Genomic DNA, 23805 nt, shown 5'->3' on the forward strand with positions numbered 1-23805 from the left:
AATAAAAACAAATGTTTCATTTTTTTATCCAAAACTACACATACAATTGTGTCTTTGCAAACTCTGAAATTATGATAGAATTACAAATAAACAGCTGTTCTCCTAACTAACAATGTTGAGTAATTCCGTAGCATTCTCCGCTGTCAAATAACCCCCCAAACTCTAAACATCAATTACGTCCGACGAACCACCGGATAATTACCACACTTCCCAGCTTGATGAGCTGTTAATGGAGTGCGTCACCGCCAACAACATGTCCGGAGTGCAAATTAGATGCAGATTGGGTAGGGCGCGTAGTTTTGCAAATTTTGGGACTAAATTTTGTACAGCGTTGAGCGTTGGATGTTCCGGCCGTGATTGAGCGTGAGGGAGCCAAAATGAAGTACACTAGCTCGATTATAGAGTTTAGTTGAGCATTTCTATTAACTGACGCAACAACATTCTGCATTGCCATGTTGGCACAGTGTGTAGATGACTGAATCAAATGTAGGTTATTGAGTTTCAAACAAGCCAAGTAATTACAGAAACAAGACTGGAAAGCGGGGAAGTTTTTTTTTTCCTGACCTGAAACAATTTGAATGTAAAAGTAGATAAACTTTGTTGTAAATTCTTTTGTAGACCATATTTATATGGATGATTCAAAACGCATATCGATAGATTCAATTACTTTGAAGATATTGTCATCAGGGGTGACACCCCCCAAAATCAATGTAACCCCTGATGACGGTACTAAAATGTGTGTAACAAAATCAGGCAGCAGATAGCAGGCTTTGCCGACTGGTTAACCTTCGGGAGGTCGCGCTAGTGTACTTTGTACACAACTTTTGAAAATTGTTGAAAAACAATGTCTTTTCTTTATTCAAAATGCGTGAAACCCAGGTGTATGCTCAAGTTACACATTTTTCTACAAGAAAACATATGAAAAGTCAAATTTCTGGAGTAAAACCTATTTTTAATGATTTTTTGAAAAAAAAAATTTTGGGTGAGTGTACAAAGTACACCGGCGCGACTGCTCGTGTGAGCTGCTTTTGTGCAAATATAAAATATTTGCAGTAATTTGAAAATAATTCCAAAACTAATGCTCTAAGAAGCAAACAATGTCCAACAAAATTTTAGGAGAGGTCTTATAGAATACCATGAATAACCTGGCCAATCTATGGAAAGTCACGGTGGCCCCCGGGGATGTTCCGGAGGAGGGACAATTCCGGAATTGTGGTCCACCGGACATTATGGGTATCAAACTTCAAGATTTTCAAAGATAAACAAGACTATTGACATTTGGAGGACCATTATTGACCTGACAACCCTCCAGATTGTCCCGGTTACCCCCGGGGATGTTCCGGAGGAGGGACAATTCCGGAATTGTGGTCCACTGGACATGATGGGTATCAAACTTCAAGATTTTCAAAGATAAACAAGACTATTGACATTTGGAGGTCCACGAGTTACCTGACCACTCTCCCGATTGTCCCGGCTACCCCCGGGGATGTTCCGTAGGAGGGACAATTCCGGAATTGTGGTCCACCGGACATGATGGGTATCAAACTTCAAGATTTTCAAAGATAAACAAGACTATTGACATTTGGAGGACCAGTATTGACCTGACAACCCTCCAGATTGTCCCGGTTACCCCCGGGGATGTTCCGGAGGAAGGACAATTCCGGAATTGTGGTCCACCGGACATGATGGGTATCAAACTTCAAGATTTTCAAAGATAAACAAGAATATTGACATATTGAGGACCATGAGTGACCTGGCCACCCTCCAGATTGTCCCGGTTACCCCCGGGGATGTTCCTTAGGATGGACAATTCCGGAATTGTGGTCCACCGGACATGATGGGTATCAAACATCATAAATTTCAAAGATAAACAAGACTATTGACATTTAGAGGACCATGAGTGACCTGACCACCCTTCAGATTGTCCCGGTTACCCCCGGGGATGTTCCGGAGGAGGGACAATTCCGGAATTGTGTTCCACCGGACATTATGGGTATCAAACTTCAAGATTTTCAAATATAAACAAGACTATTGACATTTTGAGGACCATGAGTGACCTGACCACCCTTCAGATTGTCCCGGTTACCCCCGGGGATGTTCCGGAGGAAGGACAATTCCGGAATTGTGGTCCACCGGACATGATGGGTATCAAACTTCATAATTTTCAAAGATAAACAAGAATATGTACATTTTAAGGTCCATGGGTGGCCTGACCACTCTCCAGATTGTCCTCGTGACTCCCGGGGATGTTCCGGAGGAGGCACAATTCCGGAATTGTGGTCCACAATTTGGTTGGGCGAAAACTGCGCCACCTGCTGCCAAAATCCTGAAGCGATGTTTTTCCCCATACATTTTCGCGATTTTCCCCATACAAACTACAACAATAAAAAGCGACCCCTAAATGTTAACCGATTTGGCTCAAAATTGGCACAGTTGCTTATTACTAAAGAATCGAGCCAGGGGGTAACTCTTAAGATTTTACATATTTTTTTATTTTTTTCTTGTCACCCTTCTGGCCAACCATATTTCGAACAACGCAAAATTATACGGTCAGCAGATGGGGGGAGGGTGGGGGTTAGGAAATTGAAATTACAGGCTACGGTTTCAACATTTCAATGAAAAAACTGTTTTGAAATGCATTATTCACCTGTTCAATGGTTTAGCAATCATAAGTTTCCAATAATTCTTAGTATTGACGAAAATTTTATTTAACAAGCCCAAATGAGCTAAATATGATAATTAGTGCAGAAAAAGGCGTTTCAGATTGTTTTGAGTAGATTTGACTTCTATTTCCATTGAGATTTTCCAGTTTCATGAAAAAAAAATTGTCCCCTGATTATTCGAACCATTTTTGAAGGTAAAAGAGGCGGGGCGACATAAACTTTGAAAAATATTTGCAACGGCCGTTTCGGACAACAGAACTCAACGCGTCGGCGTTATTTATTTGAGAAATACTCAAGAATAGATTTCCAGATATTCCAGAATTATTTTTGATCAAACAATATAAAAACCTAAACTCCCAAGCTCGACAAAAAAGGGGGAATTTGTATGGAAATTCCCCCTTTTCTCGAGCTTGGGAGTTTAGTTGTCAATGTCAAAGTTCACCATTTTCAACATCAAGTACACTCATGATGTCCAAAATCAGTTTTTGACCGACCTGGCCACTTTGGAACCGGGTCCAGTAACCCCGGTGAAACCAGGAATGTGGCCAACCACGCAGATATTCCAGAATTATTTTTGATTAGGCGATATTTTTGTTAAAGTTCACAATTTTCAACATAAAGTACACCTATGATATCCGAAATCATTTTTGAGTTGACCTAGCCATTTTGGAACCGAATATTGGTACTCTGATATTTCAGATTACAACGGAGTACCTGGAATCAGTCTAAAAGTGGCCAGATTAGTCCAAAAATGATTTTGGACATCATGAATGATCTTTATGTTGAAAATGGTATTAGTAAATTCATAACTGTAGCAACATCTAAACACGACACATAAGCATTTGGACAGCTTGATCTATTTTGCAATTTCTGAAACAACAGGTAACAACTTATGAAACCCCGAGGTGCTGAAAGGCCAAATATTGCTTTACACTTCGAGTTTTGTGAAAACGTAACGTAATGCTTGAGAATAAGCAAACTTCAATGATTACCAGCACTTTTCTTCTAAGGGTCCGAATAATATATGAGAACAGTGTTTTATAATCAATAGTTTCACAAAAATATAATATTGATGAGACATATTTTTGACTAAATTTTTGACTAAGTTTAACTAATATTGAAAATATTTCTAATGGAGCCCAAACATGTAAAAGATAATAATCAAAGCAGGAAAATGCACTTTGAATTAGTGCTTCCATCCCGGGAATCCCCGGGATTTTTCCAAAACCGGGAATTCATGAATCCCAGGATTTTTGTATTTTGTCCCGAAATTAGAAAAAAATTCAAATTTTGGTCTGGAAATTCAGATTTTGTTGTGGAAATATATGAACAACGATAAAAAAAATTAAACATAAAACCAGAGTTTTTATCAGCATTGATTTGACTTATAAAGCAAAATTGTTGAAAAGACTACGTATATTCATGATTTTAAATTGAAAAAATAATATAATTTAAATTATTTTTCATGAAAATTTTTTGGCAAATAAAGGCGAATGTATCGAATGTTTTGTCAATTTTTTGCATAACGTTTTGATTTTTTTTATTGATTTCAGTTAAAACAAAAACAGAACAGAACAATTAGTACACCGCTCTTCAAATTAATTGGTCTAAAATCTCCTGTACCTACTGAGACGTAGTCCCGATTTTCCCTAGTTGGCAATAGCGACTTAAGATATTTTGTAAAATATTTTTTTATATAAAACATGAATGTCTAAACTTATCTAAAATTTAATTGTCTGGTTTAAATTTATTTGTTGTATTTTTATTTGTTATTTTAGGCATTTAAAAAGATTTTTTAAGGCTGTTCTAGTCATGCCATACCAAAAAACATATTTTTAAGGGACTTATTTAATTTGAATCATATTGGATTAGAAATTAGATTAGAAACTAAAGCACAACAAAGAACAAAACAAATCTTTCAAGCTATCTAAAAACTGTTATTCTTGTTTAGATTGAAGTGTAGAATATTAACAATGAATGGTATTGTTCTAATGCTATGATTTTAAGCTTGAAAAACATGACAAATATTTGAAATCATAAATTTAATTACTGTTTTAAAAATTTCCATGGATCCCAGAAATTCCCGGGTTTTCAAAAATATTTTTCCCGTTTCCCGGAAAATTCAGAACCCGGGAAAATTGGACGCCCTACTTTGAATTCTCGATTAAATTTTCAAAAGGCCCTATCTGCATAGGAAACCCATGAGGGATAGGTTGTTTTGAAGATTTAATCTAGAATTGATTTTAGTTGGAGGCACTTCTATTTCATTGAAGATTTTTCAATCAATTGATGGCGATTGCTACGCAGATTTTTTTATATGGAAAATTGTTCAAAAGGGAGGGAGGGATGGAGGGGGGGGGGGAGAGTGTCTCTGGAACAATCCGGTGGTTGGTCAATTTACCAATGGATTCTAAATATTAAAGTTTTTGTTTATCTTTGAAAATCTCGAAGTTTGATACCCATCATGCCCGGAAGACCAGAATTCCGGATTTTCCCTCCTACGGAACATCCCCGGGGGTCACCGGGACAATCTGAAGGGTGGTCAGGTCACTCATGGTCCTCAAAATGTCAATAGTCTTTTTAATCTTTGAAAATCTTAAAGTTTAAAACCCATCATGTCCGGTGGACCACAATTCCGGAATTGTCCCTTCTCCGGAACATCCCCGGGAGTAACCGGGACAATCTGGAGGGTGGTCAGGTCACTCATGGAACTCAAAATATAAATAGTCTTGTTTATCTTTGAAAATCTTAAAGTTTAAAACCCATCATGCCCGGAGGACCACAATTCCGGAATTGTCCCTTCTCCGGAACATCCCCGGGGGTCGCCGGGACAATCTGGAGGGTAGTCAGGTCACTCATGGTCCTCAAAATGTCAATAGTCTTGTTTATCTTTGAAAAACTTGAAGTTTGATACCCATCATGTCCGGTAAACCACAATTCCGGAATTGTCCCTTCTCCGGAACATCTCCGGGGGTCACCGGGACAATCTAGAGGGTGGTCAGATCACTAATGGACCTCAAAATGTCAATAGTCTTGTTTATCTTTGAAAATCTTAAAGTTTAAAACCCATCATGCCCGGAGGACCACAATTCCGGAATTGTCCCTCCTCTGGAACATCCCCGGGGGTAACCGGGACAATCTGGAGGGTGGTCAGGTCACTCATGGTCCTCAAAATCTCAATAGTCTTGTTTATCTTTGAAAATCTTGAAGTTTGATACCCATCATGTCCGGTGGACCAGAATTCCGGAATTGTCCCTCCTCCGGAACATCCCCGGGGGCCACCGGGACAATCTGAAAGTTGGTCTGGTCACTCATGGCATTCTATAAGACCTACCCTACAACTTTGTAGAACATTGTTTGGTTCTAAGGACAGTAGTTTTCAAATTATTTTGAAATTTCTGAAATGTGTACAAAGTACACGACGCGACTGCTCGTGTATTTTTTTTTACGCGACTTCCGAAAGGTTAAGCTATCCGCTTTGTTAGCGGATGATTCCCATCTGCTCCAACTTTCCATCGGATGGGGAAGTCCTGGCCTTGGTGCATTCCAGGTGTGGGAGTCGTCTTCCTGCTGTAAAGACAAATAATTGCGCACATCAAAACGTCTGCTTGATCATGACGCATTTTCTTTCCCGGTAAATGTAAACAACTTTTTGTTACGATACAAAACGAAACTGTATTTAACAGAAACTTTTTATTCGCGTTAAAACTAGACTGTATTTTGCAGTAACTGTACGGAACCGAACCGTTCTGACATGTTCTAAGGTCTGTCAGGGAATAGGGGGATGGCGTCGCTATTTTTAGACCACACGGAGATAAAAGAGTTCCCAAAATCGTGAACAAGCGTTCATGAAAAAGGGAACCACGAACAAAGTGTTCGAATTTCATGGTACGTTTTTCAAAATCGTACCATGGGATTTGAACACATTGTTCAAGGTTCCCATTTTCATGAACGATTTGGGAATTCTTTTTTCTCCGTGCATGTTTTCCACTTTTTCTCTATCGAAACCGACTACTTCATCGACTTCATTTTGCTGGGCGAGATAGAACGCCGTCTATTTTTAAACGATGACTCAGCACTTTTCCACTCTTGCACTTAAAAAAACCAGATGGCAGCACGATGTAACACCACGTCCCTATGGGACTGATCTTGGGATGTTTTCCTAATCTAATCTAATCCAATCGAACACAAGCGCAGCCAGTCCGAAAAAAGCATCCTGGAAGAACTTGTGGTAAGATTACGCCTCAAGTCCTTTCTTGTCAATATTAATGATTACAGTACATCCGAGTTACCCCGAAAATGTATAGCAAAAATTAAAGCGGCCAGGCCTACTGCGTTGCATTAACCGCAGAGACAGATTCTGTGAACGGATCACATTTCACAGAATCATCAGGGGAGGAAGGATGCGTGGACATACCGTACCAAACGCTCCGAAACAGTTGTGGTGTGGTGTGTAAGTGTAAATTTGGCAGATAATAATATTTAGGGGCAGGGTGGGGGGGAGGGGAGGGGGAGGAAATGTGGATAGGAGAAAAGGAAGGTGGGAATGGGATAATATGGATACATCATTTGATCAATAGAATATTATATGAAATAAGAGAATAAAATAATCTATCAAATAATGATAGATAAAATGGATAGATCTCACCAAGTCAAGATTCAACAGCTCCAGCAGGGTTTGGACTTATCATCAAAAGCCACTTTAATCGTAATTCTTCTAAGACTTCTGGACTTGAACAGGACTACAGTAAAGAAGCGGGCAGCAACAATCAAGGTTTCAGTTCTTCCAGCAGCAATCCTGGTACAGCTCGACCGGCAGCAAAGGCATAAGACGCCGCAAGTTGGTACTTCTCACCACACGATGCATTTAGTCTACTACTGCTGGCCGGATTGGTAGATTGGAACAGGAGCATGATGACCACTTCATAAAGTGCTCCAGCTGTTGCTGATCCTGCCTTCTTATTCGTGTAATCGTCACCCCCATGAAGAGCATCAAGCCGACGAGAAGTTGATTTTCCTCAACCGCTACCACCATTAAAATTGTACAGGAACTCCGGTTTAAAAATTGAAATCGAACGTTTTAAAAAAAAATCAAATTCCAAAAATATGACAGCGGAAAAAATATACGTCTGTTCACGCTCCCAGATTACTTCGATCCCTCGCTTCAAAAGGTGTTTTGTAGATCTAATCTAATCTAATCTAATCAGACCCTAGCGCAGCCAATCTTTCGAAGGGATCCTGGAGAGTGCCTTAGGTTAGATGACGCCTAGCACTCTTCTTGTCATTTATTAACATTTGTAGTGCGCCATTGCATTAGAATGCATTGAAACATCACAAGCGTTAAAGCAGCCAGGTCTACTGCGTAAAACCGTATCGCAGAGATGACTCGTAATTGGGTTGAGTTTGAGCACAGAGTGTTCGAACAACAACACAAATCTGAATCGACAGGGGAGGAAGAAGCGTGGGGACACACCACCATATGCTCCGAGATTTGGTTGTATTCGTTGGGAGCACCATGCTAAGATGGTTTGGTACTCCGGGACCCTCTGGGATGGGACATTGTATTTCCACGAATGCCCTGGACACTATTTGCCGTGGTTATAGCGCCACAACTCGCTCTCTGCAACAGTATTCCTAATTCCAGTCGACGCTCACCAATTTGTCATGGCCTAGTGGTTAGCATTTTTGCTTACCAATCCAAAGGACGGAGGATCGAACCCCGCCTCGAGCGACTTTGATTTTTCGTTCATATTCATATTTCAATTTATGTGTTCTTAACTTTCTCGTTGGGAGCAGATGGGAATCGAACCCAGAACCATTCGCTTACAAAGCGAATACCATGACCAGTCAGCCACGGCCGCTCCCGCTTCAAAAGGCGTTTTGTAGATCTGAACAAAATCTACAAATTGCTTATAAAAGATTTCAAGAATGTTGCGTCGTTCCAGAGAAATCGACAATTTAGATAGACGTAACGCACCGCGTAAAAAGAGGTTTCACCGTATTTCGAACAAAAAAATATTTCGACGACAAGGCAATGTTTCCACCTAATTTAGTCTGCACTGCTTTATGTAGAATGTTATCTATGTGTCATCTTTTTAAAGAGGTTTCGGGGAGGCCGGAATAATAAAACACGCGGTTTAACTTAGCGAATAGAAAAATAGCGTGTATTCTCGTTTGGTTTTGTCACAGACTGGTAGCGGAAGTGCAGCTGTCAAACAGCAGCAGCCCGCGTGTGCCCAGTGGGCTTGAGCGTCGTAGGGGCAAACAAAGTGCGGTGGTTGCCAACTTATCACCCCTGCTCAATCACAGCACGTCTCCTCCAATCCCAGCTTGGCGCGAAGATCCTTGAAGACAGCTGCCGATAGACCTTTGGTCATGATGTCCGCTTGTTGCTCCGCTGAGCGCACGAACTTGATCTCGATCGTCCTCTGCTGCACCAGCTCCCGCAGGAAGTGGAACTTGGTGTCCACGTGCTTCAGGCGCTTGCAGTCTCGAGAATCCTCGGCAATCCTGGTAGGGCTTCGACGTTCTCAGCTTCTCCTCTCCTTTCACCAGCCTCAGCCGGTGCCCCATCGGTGTCGAGATCGGCTTGCAGCCGTCCATCCGGAAACGCTTCAGGAGGCCATCGAAGTAGTCGCGCTGACTGATCTTCAGAACTCCTTTCAGCTTGTCACGTTCAAAGCGCATTCCTAGGAACTGCTTGATCTCACCTTCGTCCGTCATCTCGAACTCCTCGGTTAGCTTCTGCTTGACCGCTTCCAGCACTTTCAACGACGTTCCGGCCAGGAGGATGTCGTCGACGTAAAGTACCAGGATCAGCTTCTTGTCTCCAGCTCCTCGGGTGTAGAGACACATGTCGTTGGCGCTCCGGACGAATCCGAGTTTGCTGATGAAGCCATGGAATCGGTCGTTCCACGCTCGGGACGCTTGCTTCAACCCGTAGATGGAACGGTTCAGCTTGCAGACCAGACCATTCCCCTGCTGAAACTCTTCCGGCTGGGTCATGTAGATCTCTTCAGCTAACTCACCGTTCAGGAACGCGGTCTTCACGTCCATCTGGAGCACGAACATCCGATTCTCGTTGGCCAGCGCCAACACCGCCCGCAGCGTGTCCAACTTCGCCACCGGAGAGTAGGTCTCGGTGTAGTCGAACCCGGGCTTCTGCGTGAAACCTCTGGCGACTAGTCTCGCCTTGAACCGGTCCGGTTTCTCAGCGTCGCCCCGCTTCACCTTGAACACCCACTTGCAGGTAACGGCTTTGCGTCCTGCAGGCAACTTGACCAGCGTTCAGGCGTTGTTGCGCTTCATGGAGTTCATCGCGTCTTGCATCTCAGCTCTCCACTCGTGCCAATCGTCCCGCTTTTTCAGCTCAGGGACCGAACTCGGGATGTCCTCGATGAAGTTCATCGCGTTGAGTGCAAAACTGGCGTACTCAACCTCGAAATCCTTGTGCCAAGCGGGAGGGTTCTTCGGTCTTTGAGGTCGGCCGCTGCCATCAGCTTCCTCAGCTTCGGGTTCATCGGCAGCACTGCTGAACTCGTCTTCCGAAGTCTCTTCTCCATCATCGGCACAGCTCGCGTCATCGACGCAGCTCTCTTCATCGGATTCAAGTGGCACAAACTGCGAGTCGGGTTGCGCGACCTGCTGCTGCACCGCGACGGACTCCACGAAGTCCACGTCGCGCGCCGTGACGACCGTCCGTTTCTTGGGGTCCCAGACTCGATACCCGTTGTGTGAGTACCCGACGAGCGTTCCTTTCCACGCCTTGTCGTCCAGCTTTCTGCGCAACTCCTTCGGGACGTGGACGAACACATCGCTGCCAAAAACACGAATGTTCGACACGTCCGGCTTCTTGGACTCCCACAACTCGTACGGCGTTTTCTTCATCTCGAGAGCAGCAGTCGGGCTTCGGTTCGTCAGGTAGGCCGCCGTCAGCATGGCTTGCCCCCAGAACTTCTTGTCGACGCCAGCATCAGCAAGCATCGCCCGCGCCTTCTCGACTAGCGTCCGGTTCATGCGCTCGCTCAACGGGTTCATCTCCGGCGTGTAGGGGACAGTAGGCTCCATCCGGATCCCTTTTGCTTGCAGAACCCCTCGAAGCGCTTGTTCCGGTACTCGCCGCCGTTGTCGCACTTCAGCCGAGAGATCGGCCGCTCGAACTTCGCCGTCACCAAGGCCTCGTACTCCTCGAAACACTCCATGACCTCGTCCTTCGAGCGAATCAGGTACACCATCACGAAATGGGTCCAGTCGTCGATGAACGTCACAAAATATTTCATCCCGTCGAGTCCCTCCGGCGATACAGGACCACACACGTCGGTGTGTACCAATTCGAGCACTCGCGACGATCGACGACCTTCACGCGGTGGGTGAGGCTTCCGCGTTTGCTTGCCGACAACGCACGATTCACACACGACGGTATCGTCAGTCCCGGCGGTACTGAGGTCGAGTCCGGATACCATTTCCTTCTGCACCAGACACTTGAGGCTTTGCTCGTTCAAATGTCCAAAACGACGGTGCCAGAGCACGAACCCCTTCCGCACGCGACCGCACGTCAACAGCGAAGAATCGTCCGTACCGTGCCGAGCCAGAAAGTTCATTTCGTACAGCTTGTTCTGCACAGTAGCACACGCGACGATTTCGGAACCACTGTACACTGTCGCTTTCCGTCTTCGAACACGACGCGCATCCCGGCTTGTTCAACGCGCAGCACCGAAAACAAATTGCAGCGCAACTTCGGCACGTACAACGCGTCTTTGATCGTACAGTTCACTCTCTTACCGTCCACGACCGCAACCACCTTCACCGTGCCGGAGTGCTCCGCCTGGATCGTTTCACCGTCCTTGGCCACCGCGATCTCGATGGGCTTCTTCAGACGATGCAGCTCACAGAACAGCTCCTTGTCCCGCACTAGATGGTCCGTCGCACCGGAATCGATGAACCAGCGCGTCCGCGCCTGCTGGGGGTTCGCCTCGCTCACGAAGCAAACTTCCTTCCGGTTGCTACCGGAATCCGCCACGTTCGCCTTCGACTTCTGCTTCCTCTTGCTCTGCTGCGGCTTCTTCTTCTCGGGACAGTCGGCCACCCGGTGGCCCTCCTTGTTGCAGCCGAAACACTTTTGCTTCTTCTGCGGCTTCGCCCCGTGAAACGCAGCATCGCTCTGGGACGGGGTGGGCGATTCGATGCCCTTCTTCGTCTCTTCGTCCAAGAGCCGGTTCTTGACGAAATCGAGCTTGAGGTCCTCCTGCGACATGGTTTCCAGTGCCGTCACAGCACCGGAGAACGCCGATCCCAACGAGATGAACAGGTGGCAAATCACGTCGATCTCCTCCAGCTTCGCGCCGGCGGACCGATACTCCCGGATCAACTTCTCAAACTGCAAGAAGTGCTGCTGTAGCTTTCCTCCATCGTAGCGCATCGTCACGATCTGCCGTTGGATCCGCATCCGGCTCGCGACGCTCTTCCGCGCGTGGATGTTGTGCAGCTTGTCCCAGATGTCCTTCGGGGACATGTCCTCCTCCAGGTGGTCCATTTGCGCATCGCTGATCCGCGCCATCAACTGCGAACGGCAGTGACGGTCCTTCCTGATGCGCTTGTCCAGCAGCTTCATCCGGGCCGTCTTTTCCTCCGGCTTTTCTCCCTCTTTCTCCTTCAGTTCCGCCACGTCACCCACGTACGACCGCACACATTCCAAGAGCTCGTGCTCCTCCAGGAACGATAACATGCGGAGACGCCACGGGTTGAAGTTGGACTCGTCCAACATCGGCACCTGCACCGGAGCGGGTTTTGCGTCCGTCATGACGCCCGACGATTCCGCGCACTTTTTCCGTTTGACCGAAACGCGACTTGGGCCCACAACCTAAAGAGGTTTCGGGGAGGCCGGAATAATAAAACACGCGGTTTAACTTAGCGAATAGAAAAATAGCGTGTATTCTCGTTTGGTTTTGTCACAGACTGGTAGCGGAAGTGCAGCTGTCAAACAGCAGCAGCCCGCGTGTGCCCAGTGGGCTTGAGCGTCGTAGGGGCAAACAAAGTGCGGTGGTTGCCAACTTATCACTTTTAACCATTTTTGTGAATGATTTTGCTTGATTTTAGCTTAAGACGGCTTGAAGTGTTTATAGTTTCGGTAATTGTTTCATTAGACAGCAATTCCACGTTAAACCAGCAGGATGAAAATCAAAAAAGCTCCGATTTGGCTCAGATTTCACATGGAAGCTCCTTGGGCTTCCCCGGGGCTACCCCCTGAAAACTAAGATTGGCCTATCACTAGGCTAAATTCCAAATTTGAGCTCATTCTGACCACGGGAACCCCTACTTTTAATCGCTTGAAGTTTGTATGTTTGAGTTTCTTACCTGTGGTAGTTATCCGATTTTTACCATTTCTCAAATGTAGAATCTTCAATGCATATATAATAATTTTCCTCAAGACATCATATTTTTAGGATTTTTTTCCCGCGAAGTTATTAGAGCCCATAACTGAACATGGTGGTTCCATATCAAAAACAGAGTTTTCTGCGCGCTTGGTAGTTTAAGTGTAAAAAAAAACTTTTTTATAAGAAAAACTGAAATCATTTGATACAGATGGCATTTCAAGAAAAGCATTTCTATAAAAAAAAATGATAAAAAAATTGCATAAATGCATTTCTCAACTTCCGACAAAGAAAAAACCCTAGTTCGCTCATAATGAGTGCATTCAGAAAGCAATTACCACAATTAGCAAGTTTCAATTTAATCCAGTCACCGACCGGGCCCAATCCCCGCAAAGGAAAAAAATCCCCACAACGAATCAAAATCCAATTTCGGCGACAGTTGCCGAAACCGCCATCTGGGGTTCCCGCGCCACTTTTTGGCCCTCACTCGGGTCCACGTATCATCATCGCACAGGAGAGCACTTAATCATATATCTCGCACATCACTTTAGTCCCTCATCTGCATCGCCACGTGCAATTTGCAACGTGCCAAAAAAAGCTCTGCACTCGATAATCGGCTTTCCGTGGCTCGGCCTGTTGCCAAAATTTTATTTGATTTTTTTTCTTCGTCGGTTTCACTCGATTTTCGCACCCCTAAATTTCACAAGCCGATTATACCGGAAGCAGCTTCCTGGAAATTCCGTCCACGTTCACCAGCACGCACGCACGCACGCCGTGGCCGATCATTGCAAATTAGAGTCCAAATCAATTTTGAATCCGCTCTGGAATGTGTTTTTCGGGATGCAGAATAATAGACTGAGGCCGGCCACGATCGGCATCTGTGACAGCTTTCTGTAGGTGGGTGGAGGGGAAAGTGGGAGTTGGTCATCCGCGAATTTCCGCGAACAAAAGTGCCGTTCCAATCGGCGGAAAATTCATTTCGAATTTCACACCCCAGCCACAAATGCGATTGAGTGCGCGGGAAAACCGAGAAAGAATTCAATTAGCATTCGATCAGATTATTTAGGCACTGGAAAAGTTCAATCAAAAGCGGCCTCCCACTGACGGGAGGTCGGTTTTGGTTGTTGGCATGGGGTAGGGTGTCCAAATTCATCAATTGAAGAATTCTACTGCAAATTTTCAGCAAGGTCGAGGTCGAGGACAACAAAACATTTACTCAACACTTTTGACTTTATAGTTAAAATGTCAAGTTTTGAACACCCCATCAGCCAACATCCGCCAACACTCACTTACCTTTGATACGTAAACCCGATGGACCAGTCCGAGTCGAACAGGCCCCGCACGGTACAGTCCGGGTGCTCCAGCCGGTAGTATATGGTGCCGATGGCTTTGCCCTCGCGGTAGCTGCACGCCAGCGAAGATCCAATCTGCAGCCGACCGTTGACCCGCCGCCAGTAGCTCAGGTCAAAGGCTTCGCGCGAACCGGTGGCCGCAAACGAGTGCCGCTCGTGATTGTACCTGAAATAATGTTATTTAACTTAAGTAGTTTATGTTAAAAAAAAATACTGGATCCAATCATTTATGACATAAAAATTAACTCAGCACATTTTAAAAAAAATAAACAAAATCGTTGGAAAATGTTAGTTGTTTTGGAGCAGCAAAACATGAGTTTTGTTAAATTTGCAATCTAAGTTCAAATTAGATTAGATTTTTTTTATAAGATATTAAAGTGTAACAAAAATGACTTTTTGGTGGGTAGGGGCTTGTTCTATAAAAAAAATTAATTAATTGTATCGTTATAAATTTTAAGTTAATTTAAAAATAAATAACGCCGTCATTTAAGACTAATGAATGGGAAAACATTGAAAGTTGAGACACTGAAGAATACCCAAGTAACCACAAGCACTAAATTGAAGTATTAATTCAGTACTAAATCAGCACTCGAATATTTTGAAGTAGTAAATAAGCTTTGCGAATGCCTCAAAGTACCAAAACTTTGCAGCATTACAATCAATTGATAAACATCAAATGCTTTGAAGCACATTTTCAATGTCGTAAATGGTGATTTAATGCCAGTTGTAATGCTGCATACTTTTGGTACTTTGAGGCATTCTCAAAGCTTATTTACTACTTCAAAACATTCGAGTGCTGATTTAGTACTGAATTAATACTTCAATTTAGTGCTTGTGGTTACTTGGGAACAAAGTAACCCATCGATACGGGAAACATTTCAGCCAGGCACGCTCTTATTGACTTTAATCTTTCCCGTCATACCGTTCTAATAAGCGTGCGGGCTAAGTCGCAGTTCCCCCAGTGTGCATAAGTTTTTATTTTGCGTGAACTGGGTTCCATTCCCGCCGATTGAAGTGTTTTTTTTTTGTTTTTTAAAAAATAGGAAAACTGCAGCCTGTAATTAAGTCATTTTTTTCAAAACATATGTCCAAAGACAAAGGACATTATCAAAAGTCCCTGGTAAATTGAATGACTTTTCTCACAAGCAATAAGCTGCTTTCCGGAAGTCTGATACACTTTGTGAAATTTTGCCAACCGTGGACCAAGCACTCCTCGGAAAAGCAGTTCCCGTTAGCCGTTGGCCAGTGCTTGTCCCTATTAACCCCAAGCCTTCCGTAATTGATTGTACTGTACTTGACTGGATGGCCGCAATTTGCTGAGTGACTCGTCAATAATTTTCGTTCAACGAAATGACAACCGGTTTTCTGATGAACCAGAAACTCGATACAGCAGAATGAAAGTCTTCCTTAATGTTCGATGCATCAACCACATCGATTAAAACTTTCAAAACAAACACTCATTTCAGAATAAATCAGTTGGCTGGCACGCATCCTGGAGATCGACGAGAAAAATGCAAGAATAACATCAAAGTGTCACACTCACACATGAATCGCAACAGGAGAAAAAAAACAAAGGAGGCCCACACCAAGTTTGTGGAGCAGCTTGACGTCGATAAAGCAGTTTTTTTTTTTTGTTCGAGCTTTCGGTGAGGCATTAAATCGGCATCACTGTGCGCCACTTCAAATATTTCTCAAGGGAAAAGTGCTTATTTAATGTTTTGAAGCATTATTTGCTGGTATTAAATGCCAATATAATGCTGATTTAATGCCGCTATTTAGTGCCTCGCGGTTACTTGGGTAGGACAGGCATCGATCCTTAAGACATGTTAGAGATAGACATCATCCTCCCAGATGTATCACAATCTCAAGATAAAAAGCCAGCAATTCCCACAAAAATAGCTCGATTAAAAAAACACATTTTTCAGAAAGAAATATTATCATAATTCCATTTCAACCAATTTTAAATCCCTTTTTGACCTCGGGACCTAAGAGCATATCTAGAGATTTTTTTTAAAAGGTCTTATAAGCTATTGTGTTTCATATTCTTATATTATAAGATAATAATAGGACCCATTAAAAAAAACTCTAGAAATATTCTAAAATATGTTTATCGAATTTCTTGAAACATTTTAAATAACATACCAAAAAATTGTAGGCATTTATAACCAGGATTCTGAGATATATATTTTTAAAATTAAAATCTGAGTTTTTACAAGCTTGGCGCAGAAACTGGTATTATAAAAAAAGTTGTAATTCTACCATTTTAAATATTGCGCATTTTGCACTTTACTAGAGTCTTGCGCAATTATTTTCATCACAGTATTTTTTCATCACAGTGCCTTTTCATCACAGTGATGACGAAAATATCCGTTGCCATGGCAGGGTGTTAATGTTTATTTACTTTTTAAAAGTTTAGAAACCAATGAAGTGTCCAGTGCAGAGAAAGTGACTTCGATCGGGTAGTCCTAGAACCGGTGATTCAAGGGAGACCGTTACAACAGCATGTTCCGACTAGAAAAATATGGTCTTCGGTGCCGGTATGGCGGTACTTGGTCTTCTTGCCGGTTGGCTCATGGACAACCAGAGGGCGTTGCTGTCTGCATTGGGGACAGACGTCTTCACTTCTTGTTGAATCGTCTTCCCCAACATCTACTGATCCGGTGCTGTCGAGAGGGGAACCTTCATTACGATGAGGGCTAGTAGCCTGATGAGGCAACAGACGGCGGTTCTATTGGCCTAGCCGTGAACTAATAAATTCTTCCTAAACATGTGTATTTTATCTTGATTTTAGTACCAACAGGATACAAATGAGATGCTTAGAGTTTGACTGATTATACTGAAAATATACCGATTTCTTTCTTCCACAATGTATTGTTTTTTATTCAGCATATTATTGAATGTACAGTAGCGTGGTTCACGTTTCTATGAAAAAGACAAAAGTTGTTATTTTGTCTTGCATCAACCGGAATTTCGTTCTTTTATGTCCCCAGAAGCACTCCTGAAAATTTGAGCCCATTTGGTAAGGTCTAGGAGCTCCAGTTTTAATTTGAAATTTATATGGGATTTTGATTTATTTTCCATGGGAAACTATCTTTTTTTACATTGTATTAGGATTTTTTTTTTATAAATCGATGAAATGACTTGATTCTTATAGTAGGAGATAGGTTTTGAACTGGGGAACAACTTTGTAGAACATACCAACATGCTAGGAAGTGACCCTTTAAAGATACAGATACTTTTAGATGGTGGCTGGCCCCTTCAAAAGTCACCATCTAAAAGTATCTGTATCTTTAAAGGGTCACTTCCTAGCATGTTGGTATGTTCTTCAAAGTTGTTCCCCAGTTCAAAACCTATCTCCTACTATAAGAATCAAGTCATTTCATCGATTTATAAAAAAAAATCCTAATACAATGTAAAAAAAGATAGTTTCCCATGGAAAATAAATCAAAATCCCATATAAATTTCAAATTAAAACTGGAGCTCCTAGACCTTACCAAATGGGCTCAAATTTTCAGGAGTGCTTCTGGGGACATAAAAGAACGAAATTCCGGTTGATGCAAGACAAAATAACAACTTTTGTCTTTTTCATAGAAACGTGAACCACGCTAATGTACAGCCAATTCCCCATAATTTTAATTGACCTGCACCAAAAATTGACCAGAAATCGTCCGACAAAATCATGGCTTCGAACCGTTAGAATAAGAGAAATTAGCCAAGAGAATTATGCCTTCTAGCTCATTAAAAAAGAACCCGTTAAAAAACTCAAAGTTCCAACTACGAGAATCGAGCCAGGAACCTTTAACAGACCATTTCAATGACTTAACTGCCTCGACTACCACAGCTTGGTGACTAGATTGTTGTCAGAAGTCTATGCATTACATTTGTTTTGTTTTGATGGTGTGATGAAAAATCAGTTTGCCAACTGTGATGAAAATTATTCCGCAGCACTCTACTGAGGTGCAAAGTGCGCAAAGTTGACAGTTCTCAGTCCTGCAAAGCAGTGTGATGAAAAAATCTAGGCCTAGCACGATTGATACAAAAGTCTAGAAATTGCTGCAAGGCGCAATATAAGGCTGATTTTTTGTAGCTCTGATGTATTTTTCTCTAAAAGTCCAATTTATCACCTTTCATTTGCGTCCAAGAGAACTAAAATCGCTTGAAATTGCGTGGAGTCATGAGTCAAAAAAAAAATACGGGTCTAACTATTTCGGTCAAGAAACCCCTAATCCAATTCTGGGTCCGATAGGACAACTTTTTTTTCGAATCGTGCTTTTTTGTGGGTAATTTGGATCCTAAAATAAGGCTTAAATTTTTGATATTATTGATCACAACTGTTTAAACGGACGCGTCCCATGTACGATACGGCGCCAATACTAGCCCCCTGTTCAACGTCATTCGTCTTTGTTTGTGTTGATTTGTCAGGTGCCCGTGCTGTCGCTTGGCAAGAATCAGAAGTTGATAACAAACTGAAGCAAGCGGGAGCACGGGCGCAGCTGGGAACGAGAATCCGTGCTAGCTATGAAAAGACACCGAAGTTGTGAGTAAATTGTATCTTGTGAAATTTATTTGTTATTAATTAAGAAAATATAGCTTTTTTTCATTTCGTTGAGCTCAGAAAACTGGTGCCCGTCACTCTTCAGCCGCTCGTTTCAACAACAACCATAAAGCATTTTTTTATCAGCACAATGGCACTTTGTTAAATCACAAACCCCTTTAATAATGTTTTAATCACTTTGAAAAATTATCCTCACGTTAAATCTTGACAGTTAGCAACTTGCTTGACAGTTTGTTCCAAGAAGCCCATAGTCAGGCCTGCAAAAAGTTTCCAACCCAGCGTACACATGAAGCAAACCAAAATGTCTGTTCACTGCTAGCATGTGACTGCAAGCCTACTGTGTCTATTCAACCACTGCCGCCTGACTTGTGCCGGTCGGCTGCTGGAGAATGAGAGACGTGAAAAAATGAGCTACACTCACTCAATTCGTGTCATATGACTGACTCGTAAAATCCTCTTGACCATTTTCAAACAGTTGAATGGTTGTAGACTGTGCAAAACACTGAAAACAACCATAACTTATATTCAAAATTACATTTCCACGCATAAATACGAACTTTTTGTGTAAAAACTTGTTTCTTTATGTGTGTGCGTGCAACGTCGAATGAGCGTTGGTCGACTACTGTCTCTAAAGTGCCTAATAGAAAGTGGGGACACGAGTAACTGAGAACCCAGCGATTTTCTGTCAAAAAATTGAGCACCTCCAAGATCTTACACATAAGGTGCTTACAATCTTTACTTCGTCCATAGGATTTGTCAAAATATGAACACCTTCCATTTAAACGCTTGGTAAAATTTGAGTGACCAGCTGTGAGTGGCATTGCATTTTGAGTGCCTTGTCCCCACTTTCTATTAGGCACTTTAACTGTCTCGCATTGCAGCTGCTCAATGAGCTAGGGCACTCACGACTGCGCCGGGTTTGTTTATGTCACGGTTTTACGGTTCAGTGAATGGATCTCAAAAAATCGTGTAAGCGTCGCCGATTTTCGAGTCAGGACTAAAGTGCCTAATAGAAAGTGGGGACAAGGCACTCAAAATGCAATGCCACTCACAGCTGGTCACTCAAATTTTACCAAGCGTTTAAATGGAAGGTGTTCATATTTTGACAAATCCTATGGACGAAGTAAAGATTGTAAGCACCTTATGTGTAAGATCTTGGAGGTGCTCAATTTTTTGACAGAAAATCGCTGGGTTCTCAGTTACTCGTGTCCCCACTTTCTATTAGGCACTTTAGTCAGGACCCCTGACATTTTCAGCTCTGCCCATAGTAGATCAATCGAAAAATGTTGTCTTGTCAATTTATTATTTTTGTGATCATAAATGGTTTTCAAACGTTTTTTTTTACCGTTGTACATAGAAACTGACTTATACAGAAAAAAGTCAATTCTCGAAATCTTGAATTATATCAAACAATACTTACAACTTTGCCAAAGACATTGATTAGAAAATTCATTCAAAAGTAACAGATTTTCGAACAGACATTTGACAGATGCCAAAATTGTATGGAGACTTTTACGGGTGAACCAATGACACCAAATAGCTTATTTGGTCATAGGGAAGGCCCCGACAAAATTTGAGTCAAATAAAAAAATACAAAAAATATAAATGGTCGTAATCGGCCCAAGGTCCATAAAAAAGAAGGGTTTGAAAGAAATGCTGCATTTTGCTTCCTATTGACAAATAGGAAAGTGTTACCAATTTGCGGGTGCACGATAATTTAAATTAGGTTGTTTTTCGGCTCAGCAGTCAGAGACAAATTCAAAAACTTGTAGTTTTTTCTTTATTCTGACGTTTCGACGCGATATGCGGTCTTCTTCAGGGGATTAGAAAATACAGTTTTCATGTCCGGGGGCTTTTCAGCTAAAGCTGCATTTGTCAGGGAAGGTAGCATCAAAAGGTGTGTTCTGGAGCGCCAAAACAGCTAGATCTTCGATCAACAACGAACACGGAGCAATATCACCTCAAGACTAAGTCAAGACTAAGTCTTGAGGTGACTGACTGCTGAGCCGAAAAACAACCTAATTGTGTAATACAGTCGAGAACAACGCTTCGATAATTTAAATTGGACAAATATGTTTTGTTTGTTTAGCGTCATTCGAGATATTTTTTTCAAACTCAATCTAATTTTCGAAGGCTATTTGAAGAATGGAAAGTGGTTTATAATTTAATTTTCTGCAATTTTTAATGATGATTCCGTCTACTGGCGGATTTTGGTCATATAAGTCAGAAGCCAAACAAATGTTGTAGTTATTGCTACTCTTGTGAGAAATGCAATACAATCTCATCGAGAGCAAACTAATTAATTTACCGTTTACCAAACACCGTGCGAAGAACACGACAAACCAATGTCCAACTTACCTCGCTGCAAGTGCAATCTGAGCATTGCTGGTATTCCGGTACCACTCGTACAGCAACTCACCCCCGATGGCCAGCCGATCGTTGTAGCTCATTAAGTGGTCCAGCGTCAACCGACACGAGTCCCGACCTGGCCGGTAGCACCGAAGCGTGGTCGTGGTGCTAGACCCGGTGTGCTGCAACGATGCCTTATCAATCACCGGTCCTTGGTCTTCGGTACCAGAACCACCTCGAGGAGGCACTTGGACATTTATCTCACAACAGACGGATGCGACCGGCCGATATAGCAGGGACACGTTCGAGGACAACGTTCCGGGATTGACGTCGAACGCCACGAGTGGGGTTTTCTGCGAAATTAAACCGTCATCAAGGGCCTTCACTTGGACATGCTTGATTAGAACTGACAACTCACCAGAACACTGTCGCTGCACCGTCGCTGCAGTTGAGCGCCAACGCGGAAGCCCGTCGGCGTGACGTGGCTCAAATTCCAGCTGGCACGGACGATCCGGTGTACGGCCAACGTCTTGGACGCGTTCAGCTGGAAACCCTCGAACCATTCCGGCCGCAGCTCGTACGTTCGCTGATGTAGGCTGGCAAAATCGCCCGGATTCAGCGGAGCCCGAGCGATTCCTTCGACCGTAATGAGGGGCTTGGGGAAAATGAGCCGCTCGGTGCGGTGCTGGCTCGGAAGGCACGGTTCGTCCACGGGAGGAGAGTCCTCCCGGCAAGACGATGACGGCTTCTTGGGCATTTTGCTGACGGATGCCCTCGGGCGATGATTACTTGGATGGTGTGGTGCGACCATAGGTTGTGTGACATGCAATATTTTAATCATAAATATAATGATTCCACGTCAAACCATCAGGATCCTGATCAAAAGTTTTCCAATATTGGTCAAATTTGAAAAGGAACTTTCATGCCAAACTAGAGTCAAATTGGAGCAATTTTAATCTATCACAGCCATAAACAAAAGTTTATGTGTGTATTTTTTCATAATGAAAACTACAAAATTGTTATGGAAAAATTAGAGCTGTGGAATCAGAGTCGAAATCAATGGAATCTGGTAGGGGGAGAGGGGGTAATATGCACCCCCGGGGCAAAATGCACCCCCTGCTTTTCTCGGTATTTGGAAGAATTTTCCGGGGAAAAACTCATAGAAATTGGAAGCTTAACAATACTAAACCATGCTGAAAAAAATTGAAAATCGTAGTATAAAAACAGCTTAAGTTATTTGCAAAACTTATAAATGTTGTGTTTTCATCTAATTTTCATTGAACTTTCATTATGATTTTTGAACAGTTTAAAAAGCATTTATTGATATTGTAAGTGTTGAGGTATATAGTTTTTGCCATAATCTTCATTATTCTGTAAATAGATGAGTCCAAAAACATCAAAAAATGCATTTTCAATTAAATTTTCTGCAAAAAGCGTGGTCGGGGCAAAATGCACCGCTGTGAAGCTCCTTTGTAAAAACAGCGGTGTCATCTTGTGGTGACTAGTGAAAACTGATTTTACCCAGTGCATTTTGCCCCATGTTGTGGTGCATTTTGCCCCGTTGTTGTAGTGCATTTTGCCCCAATGTTGCGGTGCATATTGCCCCGCATGGTTGTTTGAAATGAATCAAAAATGTTTTTTGAAATTTGATATTTTCGAACAATTTTGAGGTTTTTTAAGACTTTTTTCACATGGATGACGAAGAATAATAGTTGTTTTAGAACATCGAACAAAATTCTTCCACAGTAATGCTGTAATGGTTAAGAAATCACAGTTTTACCTTAGGGGGTGCATATTACCCCCTCTCCCCCTACTTTATGAGAACCAGGAGATTGAGTTGGAGTCGGCAAATTCTGATAAGCCAACGGGGTCGCCCAACTTTCAACAGTGGGAGTCCACTTATTAACTACAACTTCGTATGGGAATTGTTGTTTTAGTCGGTGTCCCGAAGTCTATAGAAGTAGGAGTTTGAGTTGAAATCGCAGAACTAGGGAAAAGTGATTGGCAACCCGGCCGTTTAAGAGCGAGTCCACGAACAGGGCATACCCCTTTGTATGGGACGTCGTTTGGACCTCACCAATCTGCCTGAAATTTTCAGGGGTTGTTTGTACATATATAACTAGCATCTGGCCAAAATATGAGCACTCTAGGTCAACGGGAAGTGGGGCAAATCGGGACACAAAGTTTGAAGGTTCAAAAACGTCAAAAATATTAAAAAGGCTATAACTTAGGCAAAATTCAATTTAATTTCAAAACTCAAAATGCATCTGAAAGGGCTTAAAAAATGCAATAAAATGCAGGGAGAAACATCCCAATTGGTTAAATCTAAAGGGAGTTATTGGCATTTTAGTGAAAAAATAGCATAATTTTCAAACTCAAATAAAAAAGTGTTCCATCCAGATATCAACTCGGTTCGACCTGCAGCTTGTAGGGGACATCTGAGACTACCATCTGAGACTGAGAACGCTTTGGGTAAGGCAGTTTAACATATTAAATAGACACTTTTACTTTTATTG

General features: G+C 42.8%; 1 protein-coding gene across 1 annotated transcript; it reads right to left on the reverse strand.

Annotated features, from left to right (window-relative positions):
- Positions 1–13716: 13716 nt before the first annotated feature.
- LOC6050139 (mitochondrial import receptor subunit TOM40 homolog 2) lies at positions 13717–22051 on the reverse strand. Its single transcript, XM_038263381.1, has 4 exons — positions 21708–22051; positions 21299–21642; positions 14327–14551; positions 13717–13924 (listed from the first exon to the last, which is right to left on the reverse strand). Exons 1-4 carry the CDS (start codon positions 22044–22046, stop codon positions 13816–13818), a joined length of 1017 nt encoding a protein of 338 aa, XP_038119309.1. The 5' UTR covers positions 22047–22051; the 3' UTR covers positions 13717–13815.
- Positions 22052–23805: the final 1754 nt, after the last annotated feature.

The sequence above is a fragment of the Culex quinquefasciatus genome, chromosome 3, assembly GCF_015732765.1.
Source record: "Culex quinquefasciatus strain JHB chromosome 3, VPISU_Cqui_1.0_pri_paternal, whole genome shotgun sequence".
NCBI lineage: Eukaryota > Metazoa > Arthropoda > Insecta > Diptera > Culicidae > Culex > Culex quinquefasciatus.

What these genes read in the sequence shown, in the direction of transcription:
- LOC6050139 (XM_038263381.1), bottom strand. Translation starts at nt 22,046, where the DNA reads ATGCCCAAGAAGCCGTCATCGTCTTGCCGGGAGGACTCTCCTCCCGTG. An exon ending in CAGATTGCACTTGCAGCGAG is followed by an intron (nt 14,552 to 21,298) that starts GTAAGTTGGACA and finishes ACATTATTTCAG; the next exon opens with GTACAATCACGAGCGGCACT. An exon ending in ATCGGGTTTACGTATCAAAG is followed by an intron (nt 13,925 to 14,326) that starts GTAAGTGAGTGT and finishes ACCCACCTACAG; the next exon opens with AAAGCTGTCACAGATGCCGA.